The sequence below is a fragment of the Falco naumanni genome, chromosome 2 (assembly GCF_017639655.2).
Source record: "Falco naumanni isolate bFalNau1 chromosome 2, bFalNau1.pat, whole genome shotgun sequence".
Lineage (NCBI taxonomy): Eukaryota > Metazoa > Chordata > Aves > Falconiformes > Falconidae > Falco > Falco naumanni.
In genome coordinates this window covers 12,481,232-12,504,672 of record NC_054055.1, presented here as the reverse complement: position 1 = coordinate 12,504,672, position 23,441 = coordinate 12,481,232, and the positions used below count along the sequence as shown (strand labels likewise).

General features: G+C 40.6%; 1 protein-coding gene across 3 annotated transcripts in view; it reads right to left on the bottom strand.

Annotated features, from left to right (window-relative positions):
• The window catches only part of DCLK1 (doublecortin like kinase 1), a 262,095-nt gene extending 241,848 nt beyond the window's left edge, over positions 1–20,247 (bottom strand). For all 3 annotated transcript variants that reach the window (XM_040583371.1, XM_040583370.1, XM_040583374.1), the window contains exons 1-3: positions 19,907–20,247; positions 16,403–16,791; positions 6,423–6,769 (exon numbers count right to left, since the gene is read on the bottom strand). In XM_040583371.1, coding sequence (XP_040439305.1) covers positions 6,423–6,769; positions 16,403–16,778 — 723 coding nt within the window. In that variant the 5' untranslated portion in view covers positions 16,779–16,791; positions 19,907–20,247. The remainder of the gene's footprint in view (positions 1–6,422; positions 6,770–16,402; positions 16,792–19,906) is intronic.
• Between the last annotated feature and the right edge of the window lie 3,194 nt (positions 20,248–23,441).

The following is a 23,441-nucleotide window of genomic DNA, read 5'->3' as shown; positions in this document are numbered from 1 at the left end:
GGACGTTTATTCTAGTAACTGATAGTTCTGAATGACCACACCATTTCCTTTCCACTAAGGCATCCTTTCCCACACTTGCACAATACCATATTCCACCTTTGAGAACCTGGAAATGACCTTTCCTTAAAAAAGGCTTCTGACTGTACATAAACTCTCTAATGAGTAACTGGATACCCTTATAAGACAGTAGGATCAATTTATGTGATATTTAAAGCATACTGAAGCAGATATGCAAGTTTTCAGTCTTACTCAATTAATAACAGCTTTTTTTACTTTGCACAGCATGAAAGCCAATCTAAAGGTCACAGAAGATGGCATCTTCTCTTAATTTTCAAAGTCAGCCTACAGTTCCTAAGGGATGCCAGTTAGCAACCCTGGAAACTGCTGTTGTGAGAGAGCTTTTAGAGACAGACCAACACAGTTGTCAGTCTCAGCTTAATAGGAACTGACCTTAGACAAATGACTGAACACACTGCCTTCAGTTAGGAATGGGCTTTTCTGTTCACTCCTTTATGGAAGACTTTATTTGAGTAACAACTAAAATTGTTAGTCAATGCCATAACATGACATCAAAACAGCCTACCCAGAGTCACAAGGGTTCAAGGACCTATCACAGCTCTCCTCTAACACCAGAATAATACCAATCGCCCGACACTGTCTACCCTAGCATGTCTTTGAATTATTTTGAACCAGATTTTTATGCTTTTCTTAGTAAAGTACAGTCTAATTTATAATGGAAGTCCACTTCTCTCAATAGAATTCTAAGAATCTTCTAAGACGCCCAAAGCCTATCACCACCTGTAGAGACAGACAATTTTGGGTCTCTGATATTTTTTTGTTGTTTTTCATTCTATCATATCTTCAAGAAGGGGCCTTTTCCCCAGTATTAAGAAAAAAATCCTCATCTTTTAAGTCTTTTTCCCAAAATCAATTTCAAAACATCAAAGCCAGAAATAATACATATTCCAGAGAAAGGAAGTTTTTGATTAAATATAGTGCAGGTAGGAAGGAGGGAAAGTGAGATACATTAAAAGCTGGAGAGACACATTTTGTTCTTGGAGTGTCTTTCTCAGCTACATAACATGGTAGTGTGTCAGCATCTCCCAGACAGGGTCCTAAACTTCATGCCTAAAATTAAGCAGCATGGGTATTTTCTGAGGGGTATGGCCATTTAGCATTCACATTAGAAGCCCTTTAAGAAGAAACAGCTTGTACAGTGTAAACGCAATGGGTTTCAGGTCCCCAGGTAGTAAAGTGCCACCTCAAAAAAATAAACACAACTTTAGCTGTTGCTTCCCTTTTAAAATGCTTACATGCGCTGCAGAAGCCATTTTACTTAATGTTTGCTACCAATTAGTCAGCATCTGCACAGCTACACCTCACAGCAATTGCACCATGGTTCTCTGGTCAATCAACACCACCCCTGTGTGCCTGTAGCTGGCAGGGAGCTCTAAAGCCTTCAACCAAGGAGAGACATTAAAGTTACTGCACTCAAGAGATGTCATACAGAAGGTAAAATAGCACTTCTATACATTTTTCAAACTAGGAATAAAGTTGCATGTATCTCGAGTGGACTGTAACTACAACTGAAGAACAAATAAAAACAACATGCACAACCAGTCACCCTTAAATGCACCTTCTATATTAAGAATGGAACGGATTACAAATGCTGATGTGAATCAAAATTACAGAGCACACACAAAACGAGTCACCTGCTGCACATAAATTTGATTTTTCTTAACATTCGTTTTGTCTAGACTGTCATATAACATAAGCTACATACATGCCAAGTAGAGAATGTCTTTCAGCGAATGACACCTACCTTGTTGTACATAGGCTTTTCTGTACCAAGGACAATCCAAGTCTAGAGAAAGACATTTGAGATTTTTAATCCATCCTACAAAAGGGTAGATTTGGTCAAGAATTTACTGTAGAATCAGACATTATCATCAAATGTTTTCCACTTGTTAAGAATAAAACAATTAAAAAAGCACATGCTCAGTTTAGGTGTAGGTGCAAATGGTTGATTCCTTTTTCTTGAAAGAGTACTTTCTTAAAACAGTAGTAGTAAAAACTAAGATATTAGGTGCCTTCACATAGAGGAGTCCACAGGAAAGGGAGTTTGTATCATAAAATATCCCCCTTTAGAATGGGGTCCCAATAAAAAACAAAAACATATTACCCAACGAAGAAGCTTCAAGCTTTCCAGCACTGTCATGTTCCCTTTCCTTGCAGCCACAATTTTTTAAAATATCTATTTTTATGGCTTAAAACAAGGTTATTGAAGGACATCCTATGCCTCTCAAACATACTTCTGCAAGGTATGCCTTTAAGTAACGGTAGCTATATTTCATATTTGTAAAGGTAATTTGATTTGTAATAATGTATTTTAAAAGAACAACAAAACTGATAGTGACTTTTATTCTGGTATCTCTGCCACTGACTACTTATCTGTCTGGAGTCAAATCCACAGCATAACACATAAACTGAATAATTTGCATGATTGCATCTTGTTAAGCTAAACAAACCACCTGTTCAAATAAGTAAGTCCCATTATAAACCAGATGTTTCTTCTGCTAAAAGTGAATAGAGGACTTACAAGGTAACAAAGCACTTTTGTCCAAACTTAGTCTTTGTCTAAACATACAAACTGTAAATACCCTGTACAAATACACACATCATAACACTTCTAAAATGGCACTGTTACACAATTTTGCTGTTATGTGTGACCTTTGTTAGTTTTCTGCCATTTCAGTCATTGGTGTTGTTCTAGAAGTGTACCAAGTAAACAGAAACCAGAGATCTGAGCTTGCAACGCAGCAACCAGGCTCTATCTCCACAGGCAGCTTGCATCCTTCATGTTTGTATTGTGTGTCCACACACGGCCTTTTACAAAATTGTATTTTAATGTACATCAAACTAAAAATGGCACCTTCTGTTAAGGGAAGGTTAAAAACCAAACTGCAACGTTGGAGCTACAGTAAAGCAAGACATATTTTAGCCAAAAGTAAGCATTCCTTCTCTGTACAAGTACATGATAATATTAAGGGTCAACATTGGTAATACCTTTTAATGCACTTAAACAACCTTTTAATCTAAGAAAAAAAAGAGTAATACAGTAAGAGCATGTCCTCATGATCTGTATTCCTACAGACAGCCATTAAACCTACTCATTATATTTTTATTTTCCTCACACAGCAAAGTCAGCCAGGAAAACTTCAAGACCTCCCCGAGAAAGGTTTTAATTTTGACTCATAAAACTATTAAACATTTCTAAGAGTCCCATCATCATCTTCAAATCCATCAGTATCTTACAGGGAGGTGATTCTCTCTCTTCCCCTAGAGTACAAACAGTATCAGTTCCTTCTACCTCTATCTATAAAAATACACATATACTATTCTAGACACAGTATGAAACCTATCCAGCTTTGAGGAATCATTAATAATTGAACTGCAAGAGTATACTAAATGCAGGCCACCAATGTGCTATATGATCAGATTGCAGTTGTATATTGTGCCCCTTTTAGCACAAGTTAAATTATATTCTAAAATTTCAGAAACCTTGAAGTCAAATACAGATTGACAAGTTACAAGGAAATGCAAATAAACCACTAGTCACCCTGTTTATAATAAGGAGAAACCAATTTTTAAAAAACTAAATTAAAAGCACGAAATCCTTCTCAACCTCCCTGATGTTACGCAGCCTTCTCACTGCCTCCTGCAGCTCAGCCACCTCCTGCAGGAGGTCCTCCACCTGGGCACACCTTCTGGGGGCAGGTCTGCTGCCTGTCCCCGCCCCAGGAAAAAGGTCTGGGCACATCCTGCAGCCTGAGGTCTGCACTGCAGCCTCTCCCTTCAGCAGCTCCGTCTGGGTGGAGGCATCAGCCACCACCAACATAGATAGTGCAGAAATGAAAAATTTAATCACAGATTTGTTAGATTTAGTCTAACACAGGCTTTTCCAGAACCTTCGAAGCTCCAGCAGGAGTCACAGCAGAAGTTCCCAACTATAAATATTACTGGAAAATTTTTGGATTTACCATGGATTTCCTCCCAGTAATCATTCACAGCTTGAGTTGAGCAATAAAGAAATCCATCATCGTGACCCCAACACCATCTGGGAGATCAGGTTTTTGGCATAGAAAAATGGAGCAGCAATTGCCTAGCAGCACAGGAAATCAATGACTTCCCTGTGCAGGGGTGAGCAACAGGCTGCTCCTGCTGAGCATGGGAATATTCATTTCCCTTTCTGCCAGCAAAGCTGCTTTGTACACGCAGTGAGCAAAGCCTTCGTTATACCAGTAGAACACACACACACTTTCCCCCAAACCCTGCCCTTACCAGTAGGATTAGGCAGCAAGGTATGCTATTTCAACTGTAGAGCCAAAAAGGGATGGAGTGTGGAGACACCAGACCCCTGGGAGAGCCTTTAGACATGTAGGTTTCAGGCTACCAGGTAGATAACAAATATCCCAGTACACCACTGATTTGAGCTTATCTCAAATCCCATGACTTAACAAAGGATTCAACTGAACTTTGACAGCATCAGGGCCAAGAAAACCTGATCTTCCCTTTCGCCCCAGTAGTAGGAAAGTAACATTTACTTCCAGCAATTAGAGCTCTAAAACAGGTGTAAAAATATTTTTTCATTTTAAACACAACCATCAAAGGGGCATTTGGAATACAAAAAAAAATACAGGCAAGCACATTATCCAGAAGACAATAGGCCACATGTTTCATATTTCAGGCTTCATAGCTAAACCACAAGTTTATTTACATATGCAATACAAAACAGATATGCAACCCTTTTTACTGAGAAAGTTTGTAGGAATTAGAATAAACACTCAAGATCTTCTGTCAAGGTCACAGCAGAGACCACCACTGATCTCTGCAGCTTTAAAATCCCAACTCCTTCCTCAAATTTACTAGCCTTGGTGCTCCCTGGAGCATGAAGCAAGGTAAGAAGGACAGGAGTTGAGAGTTTCCCCAGACCTTTGCTGCAGACAAAAAGAACTTCACGTCACATTTTTGCTCCAGGTCAAAGCTCCCAATAAAGCCACAGTAATGGGATCATTACAGGTATATATGCAGTCATCAAGAACTGAACTACCAGTCTGCAACTGGTGTCAAAGGTTACTGATACAAAACAGCAGATGGAAGGGACTTCTGGTCAAGCCAGACTTGGCCCTGATTTGAACCAGTGCTCTGAATAAGCAGCTTGTCCATTAACCAGCCCTCTCTGAGATCAGAGGGTACTGTTGTAGCTGATTACAGCGCTGTGCCTGAATATTAACCTCAGTAACTGAAGACATTTTAGGATCACCACCAGATCTAGCTATTTACCTGTATCAAGCATATTTTGCAGTGTTTCCTGATAGGTACACTGTTACCTGTATATCTGTGAATTGTTGAGCCTAGAATCTCTAAACTACAGATACATTACAGCAGAAATATCTTCATCTCTAGCAGCTTCTAGCTTCTCAGGAAGACTGTTTGCTCATCTTCCTACCCACATTCTATCTCTATCAATTTCTTCAGTTTAATAACTTGCATTTACAGTTGTAACTATCTGCCTTATTTCTCTAGAGTCACCATTGCTCTAATTCAATTCAGGTCATGCTGAAATTAGTCTTGCCCTTCATCAGGTTAACAGCTTTTCCAGTTTTGCTATAATTAATACATGTCCATAGATAAATTACAAATAAAGTGAAAGACAAAAAAGAAGTAGGATTACTATGTAATATTTTTTTCTTGTCCCTCCACTTGCAAGTTCAATAAGTCTCTCAAAAACCTCACCCTAATGCAACTTAGTATGTCAGAAAAAAAAGTGTCACTGCTTGAAGGTATTTCATAGAAGGAATAACACACAACCTACAAGAGACTCCTCAATAAATGTGGGCACCTACATAATACTACCTGTTTTCCTGCAAAAGGAAAAAAGCTCACTCATTTTCTAAGCTTGCACCTTCTTCATAGTCCATTCTAACTGCAGTAAGATTCATCATTTGGTCACTCTGGACAGCGGTAGACTTGCATTTATCACAGTGGAATGTATCCTCACTGTTTGTTCTTACAGTTTATGGAAAGTCAAGTACAATGACTCATAAAACTGCTGCAAGAAAAAGCTGAAACAAGTTAACAGAATGAGCTTCTTTAAAATGACATCCTTCGTCCTACATTTCCGGCATGCAGAGCAAAAATCACACTTTCAACTGACAGATTTAGAGCTATTATTTATCATAAATGGCAAGACGATCACTGAGGCCAAGTAATGCTTCATGATAAGATCTGTGAGCAGTTCGGGAACATGAGTATACTATAAGCAGTGGAAGGCCTGGTTCTATGTTCTAGAGAAAAGTAATTTTTACTAATGAAAATTATATTTACTTCATGCTGAGAATTATCATAATGAAAATTCTTACCTGTTTTCCATCTAGTGTGTATAAGCGTTTAACCACCCCTGAATCCAGCTTGATGGCATCGGTTATATCAGTAAGAACCTGTTCAAATGAATGTGCTGTCTTCTTGTTGAGCAGAATCCGGACTGCTTTCCGTGGTTTCACTCCACTCCTGATGATAGTGACTAGTTTAGGCCTAATGAAATCCTTATTCTCTTTTGCATCTGGAGTACCTCCTTTAGCAGTGGCAAGAGATGGCACTGAACGAGAAGTAGAAGTTGTCTTAACATTCACTGACCAGTTTGGGTTTACATTCTTCGTGTACTCCAGTTTCTTGAAGGGTTCTATGGAACCACATACATAGCTTTCCCCTGTGGAAACAAAAGTGCCCAGACCAGCAAGTCAGATCGGAGGGGGAAGGAAAACAGAAGGAAAAAAAAACACAAAACCCACACAGAAATAGAACAAATCAAATTATTCTCAAATTATTAAACATTATTCTTATTATTCTTGATCTACAGTGCATAAAATATTGATCTTGTCCCTTCTTAGATGCTACAGACTATAAAATCACCTTTAAAGATCACTTTTCAGCTAACCATTCAGAAAATGCTATTACAAAATCCTTGAAAGCTGCAGTTCTCCGATCAGAAAACACCATCTGCAGTGGGGATTGCTGCTGTCAGTAAGTAGTGTTCATACCTAATCAGCTGCCCACCACATTATCACAGTAGCCCCCCAGCCTTCATGCTTAAATGGCCTGCTCCTAACAAAACAGCATGCCTCAAACACTTCAGAAGAAATAATATGAAACATTCTCAAAAACTATAGGTTACAAGTAACTTTCTATAAAAGGTGGATGAGTATCATGGGAGATTTGTTAATATTTGATTATTTAACACTTTAAGCAGCATAAAATGTATAAGCAAGAAATCTCACTGTATTATTCTACTGACTCAATATATAATATGGTGGAGAAAGGAAGGCAAAAAATAGTTATTACAGAGTACTTGCAGTTAAAAAAAGTGGATAAATAGTTCATATTTCTATTGCAGCATTATCTACAATAAAATATTTTCACAAATACCACACCCACACAATTTCTGGGGAGGGAGCACCTTAATTCAGTCCAGCTGCAGGCTGCTGCAAAAGGGGCACCTGCTCAGGTGCCCCCAACCTCTCCCTTGAGCTTGACTGACTGACTGCACTGCCAGTCACACTGGGTGAGTTGGACTGGCTCAGCGATCCGATTGAACAACACGAAGACAATATTAATTTTGCAACAAGCTTATCCAGTTCACCCTTCTGGCTGCAAAAACTCCCCAAAGAAAATAATACTAGATCCAGCAAGACCACACCTTCTGGCAGCCTGCAGTTAAACTCCATTACAAATAATGCAAAATCCTATCCTGAACAATACCACAAAAACATCTGAGATGTTTTAATTCTTCTGAGTTCAGTAGTTCAGTGTCTGAAAGCATAGAGGCCTTCATGTTAGCAGTTTAGCACAAGATATTAAAAATAGAACAAAACTCAATGATGTACCACGTATGCCAAAAAAGCACATAAGAAACGAAGATTTTCCCAACAATCCCCACACTAAGGAAAGAGGACACACAGTTCAATTACTAGAAGAAAAAGAAATATTTAAATTTTACTTCTGGGCACAAATTTTAAGGTTTCAGGGCACCCAACCCAATCACACACAAGGAATTGTGGCCAATACACAGTTATCACAGTTAGAAATGGGGTAGGGAGAGGGGGATCCACTAGGACTTGAGGCCCCGGATGTGAGAGATTCAAGTTTGTTGTCATGATGCTCCAAAGGTGGGACAGTAACACACTGTATGGTGATTATCAGAAAAGCAGTGGAAGAACTCCAAAAGAAAACAAAGCAGAGAAACATGTGAAGATGGACCACTGAGCAGAAAAGGTAAATGCAATGACAGCATATGATCAAGCAAAAACCTTAAAAAGATTTTTGGGGTTTTCGGGTTTTGGGGTTTTTGTAAAGTATACTTATAAAGCAGAACAAAAAACAGAGTGGGAGATGAAGTAAGACATTCCAATGCTTACTAGTCATCATGTAAATTCAAGTTAATCTACACTTTGCAGTAACATCTAAAGTGCTAAGAATCTAAGATGGAATGTTTCCTTTTATCCATTGTATATATCTGAGAGAGATAGATATGGTAACATCAGAACAGAAAGGTGTAACCACAGCAATGATCCCAAAGTGATCAAATGGTACATATACTCTTTCACCCATGTCCCTATCCAATATTCTTAGCACTAGCTACTCAGTTACTGCAAGGTCAAAATGCATCCACAACACCACATCCATAAAATTAACAAGTTTTTAAAAACATTAACAGCATTTTTAGGAAGGGGGGTGGGGTGAGGGGGGCAGGGATAATAATAATATTTTCAGTTTCAGTGCTATCAGAGAAATTGTTCAGTTTAGTTGCATGAAATAACATTTATTTAAAGGCAAGTCTTCACATTAAAACTCACTTCTCAAAGGGTAGGTACCTAAACAAATGGCGATGCACATTGTACCCAGAAGATTTACATTTACTTTATTAAGAATTCTTTTTGTTCCCCTTCTTGAAAGGCTAGCATTCCACATGATTTTTAATATCAGCTATATTTAAAGGTCAGATGGGTTCCTTGTAGTGTTTAATAGCATATGTCAGCTCTTCATTATAAAACTAATCTTGTGTAAATGACCATAAAAAAGACCAATACAATCACTGAAGTCATGGGATTGTTTTAACATCAGACTTCTTTTTCCTTTCTTCATTTCCAACAGTACTATATTACATCAATATTTGCACCAAGATTTTTATTTTCCTTTAAGAGGCTATTACTTTGCTACAGAATATCTTGAAGTTAGAGTATCCAAGACTTTCTAAGATGAAATACCTTTAGCAAGAGCTATGTTATACAGGAAAACAGAAACACTCACACCTTTTCCACAATTATGTTAAATGTAAGACTGTTTATACTTCAAGCAAAGTCCCCCTTCAGGGACGTTAGCCAGGGACTGCAGTTCTCATTCACAGTGGTCTTAAGGACCAGGCCTGTAAGAACAAAAACTAAATGGACAAACCCACTATGTCCTAGAAGTATCTTACATCTGATCTTAAGATCAGTAAACCCTGTTTTAAGGTGACATCCAGCAAATTTTAAGTACTCAAAACACTAGAAACACTCAAATACAAGCTTAAATTTCCTGAACATGGGACATGTCCACGAACATGAACTGACCAGTTCAATAAATCCATCTTCTGCCTTAACTATTGCTTCCTCACCAAAACTTAGGTGATGACATAATTTGGGTGGTCTTTTTTTAAATTTTTATTTTTTGTAACCTTTGCCTACAACTGCCTCACAGACAACAGCCTCACCCCTCTGACTCGTACCTGAAGGAAAATACACCTCCAGGGGTAATCCCACTGAGCACCACCAGCCCTTGCTCTGGGTCAGGCCTGAGCACAAATACAGCCCACAAATGTCGGCTTTGACTAACTGACAGATGGAGGAAGAAGGTAACAATCTTCACACACTAGATTTGTAACAGAATATACGTGTTGAAGAAGGAATCTTTAGAGATACTGGATTAAACAAAAGCATAGAAAAAACAGCCCACCTGTAGTATCTGCTTGACTGCAGCTCCCCAAGAGAGGGGAGCGAGCATTTCACAGTACAGTCAGCTGTAACTAATGAAATTTTGACTCTTGATTACAGTATCAGTAGCCATTAGAAAAAGAAAAGCAGGACACCCAGCTGGTTTGGGATATCTGACATCTAGGGAAAAAAGTTATTTCTAAATCTTAGAAAGTATCCTTTTCCTGAACACCCTCCTACCTCTCCACAGCAACATGAAATGAAACACACAACACTAACTTAAAAAAAAAAAAAAAAAAAAAAAAGGTAAAAAAAAAAGGTAAAAGGTATACAATTGCCAGTTTTGAACCAGTAATCTTACAATTTAAGTTGTGAAAGTGCTCAACATGTCAGGACATTTCACATGGAACAATTACAATAAAACTGAGCATTGATAAGCTAATCAGAAAGCTAATCATTTAGAAAGACAGATTCCAAAACATGGTTTATGCTTAAAAAAAAACCCACGAACCTACCACCTGCAGTTATACATCTGCTAAAATTCAGTGCAGCAGAACAACTAGAGCCATGTAACAATGAAGGACTTATAGGTCATGATAGAATTTCATTACATGCTTCATGTCTTAAAAATATAATTTAAAGAATAATATCTGTGTACAAAGTGACTGCTAAGGAGGCATCGAATCACTGCCTGTAAGTACTGGAGCTTTCCTGATGCAGGTGCTGATTCCCTCTTTGGCATATTGATACTAGCAGTTAGTTTGTTTTCTTTAGCTTTCTGATAGTCTTACTACAAGAATGATCAAGGCATTACCTCTTGAAAGGTATTATTTGCATTGCTTTTCTGTGCTAAAGGCTTTTTGGCCTAAAAAGGCTTCATAAAGAAGCCAGCTCGTCTTAGGTGAAAACCCTGGAGAAGGAATAGAGAACCTGTTTGAATCACGCAAGCAGAGAGGAAACCACCAACCCCTCTTTGTGAAAGCAGCAGGACCGCCAATTTATTGAAAATAGTGTTGATTCCTTGTAGCAGATGTGTGCTAGGAAAGAAAAGCTAATCTACAAGCCCACCAGAGATGAAGGAACTGCAGTACTTGCACATTTTGGTGGTGAGGATGTGCAGTGCAGCGGTTGTTCATTGTTTCCCCAACAGATAGGGCAAGAAATAGATTAAGAATACAAGGAAGGGACTGGCACCCCCAGAACCCCATGCAACAGGCAAACCTGCCCTTTTTCATTTCCATCCTTTGGTTTTGTCCATACAAAAGGCAGAAGAGCAATCTCAGGGTAAAGGATGAAGAATTCTGACTATCCTTCATCACACAGAGCAGATTGCAAAAGGAAAATTACGTGAACCAAATAAATTACTACCTAACAGTTCCCAAATGTGTCAGTTAATAGAACAATAACCTACTTAAGCCACATTACCACTGCCTTGTCTTTCTGCAGTGTCTGAAAAAAATGCAACAGTGCAAAAGAGATGGAGCATCTCCAGGAAATGAATCTGACCTACCCATGTTCACATAGACACCAGATGAATCAGAAACTTTAAATCAGATCTCCTCAGACCTTTTAAAGGGCTTATTTCACACATGGTTCTTTCTGCTTGGCTCAGACTGAAATATTTTTTTCTCTCATCAAAAGCTAAGTGAAAAACTAAGATGTACTTCCACCCCCTCTGGCCCATAATTTTCCACAGCCTTGCTACAAGCAAGATAGGCGTCATGCATACTTAAAAAATAACTGGAAAGCACCTAGAAAAAGAAACCATGGGCCCTTCCAAGAAGTTGTTAAGGAAGACACAATGTGAATCAACTGGTTAAAGGATTAATCTTCTGAAATTCATGAAATAATCAAATAAACAGTGCCAGAACCACGCTCTACCATTTTATGCAACAGGATTATTCAGCTGTTTGTTTATTAAACAATATAAGGATTGCAGGCATTTCTGCCACAGGCTCCAGTCCAACTTCCACTAACTCTGATAGCCCTGGATCAAGTCCATGGTAAATATCCAGTGTAAATTCAACCCTATAAACAAACGTCCACATAGTTTCAGCTCTACAAACATTTAAACAGATACTTTACTATTATTATTTTGATAGCATATTACATACGCATATGAATCTTTCCAGACCATCAGTTCCCACCTTCTGAAGTAGGCCTGACTTAGGAAGAAAGATCATTAGCTCCAGAGTGCACCAGAGACCACATCAATCAATTCCTACATCCCTGGCTGGGCTTCTCACCAGCGCAGCTGGAGCGGGTGCCAGAGTCAAGGAGGCTGTAGTAGTAGCAGGTAGGAGAAGGAACAGCTGAGACAAGAGGAATGACGTGCCAGTGGGAGCAGCAAGACCCACACAAAAAAAGTTGGGAACTCAATCATAGCCCATCAGTTTAGCAAGGAGGCACTGCCTTTTGAACCCTCCACTGGCAGGCAGCTTCTCTGCTGCACCAAAGACAAACTGCCTGCCTCTACTCACAAAAGCCTCCCTGCAGTTCTCACGTGAGCCTTCATCTCCTCTGTCACTGCAGTGAGGTTCACATCTCCCAGGAGTTACTAGCCAGTGACAGCCATTACCAGACATTAAAACTGGTATATCTGTGCTCTTTTAAACTGCTCCTTCAATGAGGACTGCTCCAAGATAATCCCTGGGAGACATTCTTTTTCAGATTATTCCTTGAAACAATTTTGGCCATTACGCCTACTCAAAATGTGCATGCACACATACAAATCTTTATAATAGTCTGGCAATGCATCCAATATTGACATGTGACAATATTCTTTTCCAGTACTCTCTCAGGCTTGTGGTTTGGGGTTTTTGGTTTGACTGCCAGTTCTCTGCTGCAGAGTTCATCTTTTGTGTTAGGTATTGTGGAAACCTACAACAATTGATTTTGGTTCATACTCAAGACTCTGAGGTAATATTATAATAAAAATTAATGAGAAAGGGATGCAGTTCTGGCTATGGATTGATTCTGTGGTCTTTGTTCCACATAGCAGGACCCCAGGAGTAAAAACTGTAAATAATACTCTTTGTTTCAGAGTTATCCTGCTCATTCCAATCTATTACTGTTCTTGTTGCGCTGTTTAATGGTATTTTGGGGGTTAAGACCCATCAGTCCACCTCTGCCTTCAGCTTTAAAGATGGTACACATCTTTAAAGATGGTAGGCATTTAGTCCTTTCATGACACTTTGTTTATAGCTAGACAATTTAGCCTTAAGAGCAACTTCATCTTGATAGTTTCTACATGCTTTGCTTACAGGTCATACCTAGGGAATAACGTCATGTCACATTTGGAAACCATTCTTTAAAGGTAAGAGGACCCTGAACATCAGGTCTGACAAAAAGGAGGTAGCCTGAATGCATTGCATTCTTCTCTTCTCCTGTCACCTTAGAGGAAGTAAAGTTACAGAGCACTGTAAAAAGTGAAACGGTACATACCCCTTGTTACCAAATTCCAACAGATCTCACATGCCCAAAGTCTTAAAAAACCAAACCCTACAGAATTCATTAGTTTCAAATAAAAGGAAGATGTGTTCACACACCTCAAAGTAACCTGCAACACCAGCATATAGCCATGCCAGCTCTGAATTTTCTGAAGGACAGAACTAAATATTACTGAAGCAAAACAGCTCCTTCACAACCTTTTTCATTTGGGACTATCTTTCATGCAGCTGTATGTGTTTAGCTCTGGGATGAAAGACAGTGGTTGCTGTCTTGTTTCCCCCAGAAGCTTCTCTTCTTCATGTACCATATAGGAAGGTAAGAGTCCAGTAACTTCCTCATAGGCATAAAGGCAAAAAACCCCACCAAATCAAAGCCTTAGATATTTACCTTACAGCACAATCACAAAATTTAATGTCCTTTCCAATAAAGAAGGAAAAAAAGGAGAAAAAATATCTAAATTCATAACAGTCTCATCAAATGAATCCAAAGAGTAAGGGAATAGTCTCACTAAGAAGGCAATGCTTTATATTTCAGTGGTTTGAGTACAAATGTAATTTGGCAAGAGGCAAAAATCAAGTGATTTTCCAGCTATTTAAGCACAAAGAACAGCTTCAAGCTAATTAATGCTGTACCAGACCGGCCAAACTCTAATAAATTTGTACAGTAAAGAGTGGAAAGGGTTTACATAAAAATCATCACTGAGCTAATAATATATGAACCTGTACTCTTCGCTGTACTTCTACAGCGAAGCTCTACAAAGGAAACAACAAAATAATCCACCTTGCAGTCTTACGCAAATAGACAGAAGTCCCCTTTCAGAGGAAACAAGGATGAAGCTCTCTACTTGCACACAAAGACTGACTTCTGTAAATCCCAGTGTTAACGGCACAAGAAAATAAGATTGTCCAACTTGAACTATACACAGGGAGGATGTGTTCATTGAAAAGATAAAGAACAAAAGTTCCACAAAACTAAAAGAAATCCCAAAGCCCTTCTTTAAGATAAACTTATGTTCTTGTACTGTCATTCATTTTGACTGGCTGATTTATTCTTTTCTAGGTATTATTCTTTTCTAGGATGCCAAAATAAACCAGTCTTACAGGTTGCTGGATTTATTTCTGCATTCAGTTCTTTCTTTTCAAAAGCTGATTCTGACTGGCAGCAAAAGACGTTGCAAATCAACATTAACATCAATGATACTTGCTTCTTGATGAGCATACCAATCAAATAAGCATAATTATTTATACCACTACTGAGAAAAAAATGCACAAACACTGCTTTTAAACAGTTGTTGATTAATATTGGTCTTTCCTCACATAAATTGATTTTCTCCACCAATTAAATGCTGTCCTGACAAATACAGTTCTTACTCTGCCCTGATATTCATAGCATTGATCTTAAGTTTCCTTACCATTTCACTAAAGCTACAGTCCTAACCCCCAAAACCCTTACTTAGATAGACAATTCCATCACTTCAATTTTCTTTTTGAGCATCTTCATGTTGTCTCCTACTCTCCTTTTCATGCAAGGAGGATTATAAAGAAAGTCCTCTCAAAATTTCTCCTTAAAAAGTTTTCTTCTGTTATGGCACCTAAAGGAGACAACTCAATGATGGCTGAACAACGGCTATGCAGAGGTGTGCTTCTCTTTCAGGAACCTTATTCATCATTAGCCTTTTCTTCTCTCCCCACATTAGCTGCCTTCTGATCCTCTCATTACATTCTGATACCACAACTTCTCTCACCCAGTGCCAAAATTTAAAATCATAAAGAAATTACAGTCTGTTACAACTCTAATATGGCTGTCCAGTGGCTATATATCCATTTTTTACAAGTTTGCCCATGGTATGTTGGGGCCAGGGGCAGGATGGAAGCAATGATGAAAAAATTGTTCCATCTTTATTTTCTTTGAATGCAGTCAAGCACCTTCATTTAAACTTTACAGATAAAAAACAACCTCAGCTATGGCCATGTGCTATTTAATGCTTTCAGACCTTATACATTCTGATGTTTTGTACTAGGAGCTACTGCCTACACACATAAAAAGAAATCCACTGCAAAACAGAAGTACTTTATGTTGGAAAAGCTACTGTAGCAATTTGTAAAACTTGTAAAAGGCACTATTAATATCCTAGGCCAAATATTTTTATTGATTAATGCTGACAACTTCTTTTGTCAACAAAATTGTCACTGAAGGAGTGATAAACTCCTTGTCAATGGGCAAATCAGCAGCTGGGATCTCCAATGTTTGATCATGACCAAGACCTGTCAGTTCTGACCAAATCACTGGTAATGCCTTATACTGCAGGTACATGAGCCTTATTTAAAATCAATGTAAGGATGCCAATGAACTAGGGAAGAGGAAAATGTAAAAACTAGAGGGAAGAAAAGTTTACAGTCTACCCCAGCTGAATCACGGCTACAACATTACTCTTTTAACAGGTTGCCTACATTTATACTCTTCTCCCTGAGAGGAGAGTATTTTACTTAAGGCGGATTTACTTGTAGGGAAGAGTTGGAGCGCTTCACTAGGTACAGACAGACTTAAAATCCATCAGAACTGAATTTCATGTAAGTTTCATCAGCACCATGGACCTTGTCAAGTTTAACTGACTAAAATCTCATCAGCATTTTTAAACATGCAAGTTCAAAAGAAGCAGCAGATGCAATCTTCGAGGTCTAGGACTATCAACACTACATTAACAGAAAGGGAAAGGTCAGACACTGTCAACAAGATGGAATTAAGTAGCAAAGCAATAATATTTCATGGCACAATTTTAGATACTCACAATTCTAGTTATACTATTGAAGATCTTTTCTTTATCAATAAGAACGGCAATACCATTACCTATTTGCAAAAGACTTAACAGATTTGACAAACACTGACTCAAACATAACTTTACACCTCCAAATCTTACTGCTGACCTTCTACTAGCTGGTCCAAGGAGGAAATCTTCTTGGAGCCGTCAATCGTGTAGATTGTTCTCACTCCCTGGGGCAGATTCACATTGTCAGACAGAGTTCGGGTCAGATCAGCCAGGAGAGCTTCAAAGGATCTAAACCGGTCAGGGGAGATGGCATATACAATCCCTTTGAAATACCGGTCTCCATTGCGATAGAAACGAACTTTCTTGGCTTTTTTCTCAGAACTCAGGGTCTGTAGAGTACGGGTTCGGTAAAAGCTGCAGTGGGCACTGTGAGTAGGGCTGGGCAAACCATTTACCCGGGACCCTCTTCCATATCGCTGCGCTTTATCACGCTCATCAAAATGCTCCAGCTCCATATCTCTCCCAAAGGACATCTTGAAGTTCAACCTAAGGGATGCACAAGACAAAAGAAGTTTAAGAACAATGCACATTTTTAGGGAGCTCACTTTGAGACCTCACATTCTATCCATAGCACTTACAGAGGACTACTTCCCAGTTTGAGACAAACATCTGAACGAAACCATGCTACGTTCACATGTTCATTTTACAGCTAACTCTCTTGCCATGCCGTAAAACCTAGCTCGTAAGTTAGGCTTTTATACACCATAGAAATGCCACTCATGAAACCCCTTGCTAGCAATATGCAAACATTAAAAAGCATTTGTTCAAATTCAGTAAGAGCTCCAAAAATGAGGTGACAAAGTTGAGCTACTGGAAAAAAAAGAACAAACGCATCAGCTTTCTACTTCTTCTCATGTTTTATTCAGGTATGATTTGAGTCCAGTCTACCCTTTAGACTGTTCACCCCCACCAAACTGTTTGTTCCAAATGTGATCTCAGGAGAGGCCATTTCAGAAGGGCAACCAGTCACCAACAAGCAAGCAATTAAGAACTTCTCAGAGGAACAGATGTTGCAGGTTGGTGAGGAGAATCAGGACTACCACTTAGTGGGTCAAGCCCACAGTTCAAAATTCCTTGCATATTCTAACTGCTGGTTTCCCTACAGCCTAAGCTTTGTAATAAATTACTTCTGTTGTCCTTGTGCAAATATTTTGCATACTCTGAACCAACAGAAGTGCTCAAATGTTACGAAATCAAGATTAGAGGGACATGGGAAACTAGTACTTTCCAATGAGCAAGCTACTTCAGTGCTCTGTAATGTTTGCAAGACTTATTACTAATACCCTAGACCTAATATTCAAATTGATTAAAGTCTGACAGCTTCTTTTGCCTACAAAACTATCACTGAAGTGATAAATTGTCAGTGTCAACAGGTAAATTAGCAATTGGTGTCTCCCATGTTTGACAATGACAAAAACCCGTCAGCTCTGACCAAAATGATCCCCATTGTTCAATATAGTTCACATAAATGGAAGTTCATGTTCTAAAATGAAATCAAGAAGGTAGATACTTCTGTTCCTTTTTACAATCAACACAAGACTAAATACTACAAATTGCACATTAATCTTCACAAATAAAACCAGAAATATGAAAAAAAAATTAGAACAATCAAACGGTTCAAAACACATTTAATTTAGGAGCCACCTAGATTTTCAGTTGTCTGCAGAACAGCAGAGCACAGTAAGTTTATTTATAGCACAGATGCACAGACCTAATTTAGAAGCAGCCTCTCTCATTGATTTCCAATAAAAAGAAAAAAAATAGCAAGCACAAGCTTTGTTTCAACCACTCATAACTGTGGGACCATTAAGAAAAAAAATGTATTCAGACCAGCTGTAAAACAGTAGGAGGGAATACAAAAAGGCCTATGGATGCTCTTTAGCTTACAGAAGTCTGTATTACACCAGTGATTATACAGCTGGACCCTGATGCTGCAAAGCTGTAGGGGATGCGCTCAGCAACTTCTCAGAGCAGTTCATGTACTTGACTAGAACAAATACATAAGGCACACCACTGCAAGTGCAGGGCCTCAGTGGCAATTATTTTCCCTGCTCTGTTTACAGCCCACAACTTATTTTGTTACATTGACACAGGATCATGTGTTTATGTGTATGTGCAAGATTTATATTTGTAAATATTTAAAGGTACCTAACATATATATAGCACAGTAATATGTGTGTTTATAAATCATATATATATGCATATATGTGTGTATATATAAAAAGAAAAAGACTAATATATGCTTTTCCTGCTCACACACCCCACTTCAGTGAAAAGAACAAGAACATTTGCTGTGGCATCTCACTGATACTTCTCTAGAGGTTAAATAGAAAACATCACTTCGTGGCCACAGCTTAGGATCAAGATTATACCACCAAGGTTTCCATGTAAAAAAAAAAAAAATTGTCAGTTGTTTTACCTCATTTCTAATTCCAATGAGAAACTGTTATTTGAACAATCCCAGAACTCACAATTCAGAAGCTGTATCTCAAAAGCAATGGCTGTGCCAAGAAAAATGTTTTTTTCTTAGGTCTGCTGTTTCATGTGCTCAAACCATCTCAAACACATGCACACACACACAAAAAGGAAAAAACAAGTTTACATGAAGATATACTTTCTAAAGAGACTTTCAGCTTTACTAATTTTGGATGGGGGGAGGAAGAAGTGGGAGTCACTGCCCTTTCTTCCGCACACTTATGCTCTAATCAATAATGGCTTGTAATTCCCAATTACACCCTTTAAAACAGAAATAGAGCTCCCCTTGAATACCACAGACCTGCTATTTACAGAAAAGCATGTTCAAACCACAAGGTCAGAGCAGACAAAGAAATCCTACACAATTTGATCCGATCAGATGTTTCCATTGGCGTGTGTATAAATACACAGTGGGATATATACACAGATAGAGGAAAAATGAAAAGACACACCCCTGGAAAACCACCATGCCCAACACTTCACACCCTATACATCTGTTAAAGAATTATTTATAATGCAGGTGTGGGTGAGAAATTACATAAAACAATCAGACATGTTGATTAAAAAAAAAAAAAAATCAAATTGATCACGCAGCGATGCGACTGGGACCCCGCGAAATCACCCAGGGACTGAGCAGCACACTAAGTCATGATGGAAGGGAAACGTGGATCCATGCGGCAGCGAATTCAAGAAAAAGGGGGTTCATGCTGCTGGGGCAGGGGAGACGTGTTTGAAACGCAGCCAGCCCGTTGAAGGCGGCACCGAGCCCCTCAGCCCCGCGGCGGGCGGGCTGCGCGGCGCCAACCGGTGACAAAACCGAGGTGCGCTCGCCCGCGGGCCACCGGGGGAAGCACCGACGGCGCTGCCGCGGGCCGGCGGACAGCCAGGCGCCCCAGGGCGGCAGCCCGCGGCAGGGGGCCGGCGCCGCACGCCCCGCAGCCCGGCACACGCCCCGGCACACGGCGCCCGCGGCTGAGCGGGGCCGCGCGGGGGAAGCGCTGCGGAGCGCGGCGGAGGCCGCCGCCCCGCACAATGGGCACAGGTGCCCGGCGGCCGCGCCCCAGCGGCCGCGCCGCAGCCCCTGCGCGGGGTGGGGGGCGGCCCCGACCCCGGCCCCGGCGCTCACCTGTTCTCCGCAGGCTGGCGAGCACCTTCTCCCTCAGACCTGCCGGCGGGGCGCGGAGGGAAGACGGCGGCTCGAAACGGGAGGCGGCCAAATTGCGGCAGCTCCCCCCCTCCCCCGCCGGCGACCACCCGGCTTTAATCGCAGTAGTTGCCGCAGAAAGCGGCTCCGCTGCCTTTGTTACGCCTCCCCTGGCTGGAGCGCGCTGCTGGGGAGCCCGGGCTGCAGCTGCTTCGCCTTTCTTCTGCTGCTGCCGGTTGCAGTGATTTGCATTAGCCCGGCCCTCATTGAAATGCGGCTCTTCACACCAGCCTCTCCCTGGCGCTCTCTCCAGAGGGCGGCGCCGCCGCCACCGTCTCCCCCTCCCTCTCTCCCGTTGCGGGCCCTCTCTTCGCCCGGCGCTGCGGACCGGCCGCCGGAGCCGCCCCCGGCAGCGCGTCCTGCCCGCGGGGCGGCGGGGGCGAGGGTAGCCCGCTGCCCGCCTGCGCCCCCCGGCAGCCCGGGCGCGGAGTGGGCCGCGCGGCGGCGGGGGTTTACGCGCCCAGCGGGCCCCCCTGAGGTAACTGCCGCGCCGCGGGCTGCTGCCTGCCCGCCGCCCCGGAGCCCCGGCCGTGGGGTGCGCCCGGTGGCGGCCCGCCTGCGTGCGGGGCAGGGCCGTGCCTGGCGGGGGCTCCCTGCCGGCCCTGCCAGGCCCTCGCCCAGCATCCAAAAGCACCTTTGGAAGTATTTTGACCAAATGTGTCACTGGGCATTTCCGCGAGGTTCGCCTGGTCCCAGAGTAAGAGAGCCCACGCCCAGACCCGCAGCTCGTGGACAGGGCTTGGGTGCTGAAGGTTGGTTTGTCGGGGGATTTAGGTACCAAAATTGGAGCCAGGCTTCCTTACACGGCTGGCTTAGTTACACCTGACCTTGGGGGTGACTAACCTCCACAGATGCTACAGTTTTTAGGCGGAAATTTCCCAGAAGATGTATTTGCCCAAAGGCATCTCGGGCTTCAGCTGACTCGCTCCTCCTGTGCCTGAGCCCCTCAGGTCTTGGAGCATGTTTGCTAAGTCAACCTCCACACAAAAATTCAGCCATAACTGATGCTTTCTCCTCCAAGCTTTGGCTATTCTTCATTTTTATTGAAAAACCTAATCTCAGTGGTTAAAACATTCTCGAGGTAAAGGACCTGGTTTGCTTTCCTTTGTGCAACAAAGACTACAACTGTCTTCTACTTGTCAGGTAAACATCCCATAGTCCAGAGGAACATGGTAGGGAAGAAAACACAGCCTGTCCCTTCCACTGAAGCTGCTCCACTTTGTACTCTGAAAGAATTAAAAATGTATTAGATCAGACAGAGAGAATTAGTCTGTAACCTCGTGGTTGTAGCACTCAGTTGGGAAGGACAAAAGATGGCTTTGTGTGTCTGTATTACAGACCATTTATGTGTTTTATATCCATAAATCCAGAAACAATCAGTGGAGCAGGGACTTAAGCCCCGGGTGCCCTGCTCCCAGTGATAGACCTCTAATCAGAACAGAGGCTCCTGCTTAATCTGTCTGAAGGCAAATGAAGCCTTCCGTCTACAAAAACTGTAAGAGGCTCAAAGGAAGAAGTGGATGGAGCACTCCTTTTCTGTTCCCCTAGAATAGTCCACGGATAGGCTCTTAGGAGACAGGAGATTCCCTAAAGGAGAAAAATTAATTGTTGCTGTGTCTTCATCCTCCTTGGAGGAGTTCTTTAATTATTACAGATACAGGAGACTTCTGGCTACACTTGTTTCCTCAGTTTTTGAAGGAGAAATGAGCACCTAAAACCTTCAGGAAAACCTCTGCTCGAAGGAGTAATAGCATTAAAATACCTGAACATCAAAGAGATTCAGAAGTCAATGTACAACTCTGTCCTCAGCATGCTTTTACCACCTAGCTTAGTTTTTGTGGATCTTCTTCTAAGGCACCTAATTCTTCCCCTGTGGTCAGTGGGTTGCTAAGGCACTTTACTAAAGATCACAATTTTTCAGATGTGAGTTCCTAAAAATTGAGCACCTCCACATTGAGTATTTCACCAGCTACATTGCTTTATAGTCTACTGTTTCTGAAAATGTCTTGGTCTGGACTTAACAGGTACGGCGATATTGAGAATGTTGGTATACTTGATGGAAGAATGGAAACTAATTTTAAAATAATTCTGGTCATCTCGCAAAAAAAAAAATAAATCTGTTTTTAAACCAATTAGTTTGTAGGTGAAGAATCAAATAAGATATTCATGACAGTCTTAAATTATAAGAAAAAAACAGGAGATCACAAAGCTTAGAAGTGGACAAGACTATCCTGGTTCTGACAAAGGATTGTTCTTTAGCATTCTTCCGTGCTGTTTTGTCCAGTTCATTTTAAATGCCTCAAGTAACGGGGCTTCTAATTCCCAAAGGAGACATCTCTTTGAAGTTGAATTCCTCCAATTGTAAAGATTTTTTTTTTTTTCTGATCATCAGGTTAATGGAAATTTCTTATGTTTCAGCTCATTACTTTAGCTATAGTGCCCTGTGTTCACGTACATAATTTATTTCTCCCATAGGTGTTTACATGTCTCTGACATGTATTATTCACATTTAGCCTAAGTGTGCAAAATTTCACAGATGTTGAAGAAAGATCTTCACTCTGATGAAGTAAAAAAAAAAAAAGTCAAAAGAAAAGAATACAAATCAATACTAAAGTATAAACTGAGTAGGAAAGCATCTTTTGAAATGTGTTTTGTTAATTTGTAGTTTTGTTTTAACATGAATACACCACACAGCACTGTACAGTCTGTTTGCCTTCGTCATGCATGCTTGCCATGTTTTTCTTTTTAAAGCACTTTGAAAGATGCTTTTCCTTTACCTTTTTCATGTGCTTGTCCTCAAATTAAAACAACATAATTTAAATAGAAACAAAGCTTGTGTAAATTGTTTCAACAGTTATATAGTGGCCTTGTTAAAAAAGCGTACTCTTTTGCTAATGCAAAATTGTCTTTCGTTATTGGACAGACTTTGGACTATTGCGTTTCCTGAGCCCTCTGTAATGCATTATTATAAACCACAATACAGTCACTTCTTAATCACACTTCAGATAAATTAAGTAACTTCAACTTCTCATCTCTTTACTGTTAATCAGGTTTTTCAGATCCAGTATTTCAGTAGTGCTTTTCTGAACATTTCTAATTTTTAAGCACCTTTGTCAAAAGTGTACAGTAGAATTGGATACAGTTATGTCACCACCCAACACTGCTGTATGTGCAGGCTGTACCAAATGCCTTGGAACATTGTTCTGGGAGCTTCTCTTTAGTTGGCTAACCACTGTGACCCCTAAATCCTTTTCAGAGTCACTGCTTTCCAGGACACAGTCTCCAGTCTTCTAAACGTGACCTACATTCTTTGTTCCTGCTGAATGACCTTGCATTCAGCTGTCTCAAAAAGCACGTTCAAATGATCCTGGCTTACTAAAGGATGTCAATTTCCCCACAGAGAAACTGTTTTTTCTTTGAATTATTTAGTACTTCATGCATTTTATGTCATCTGCAA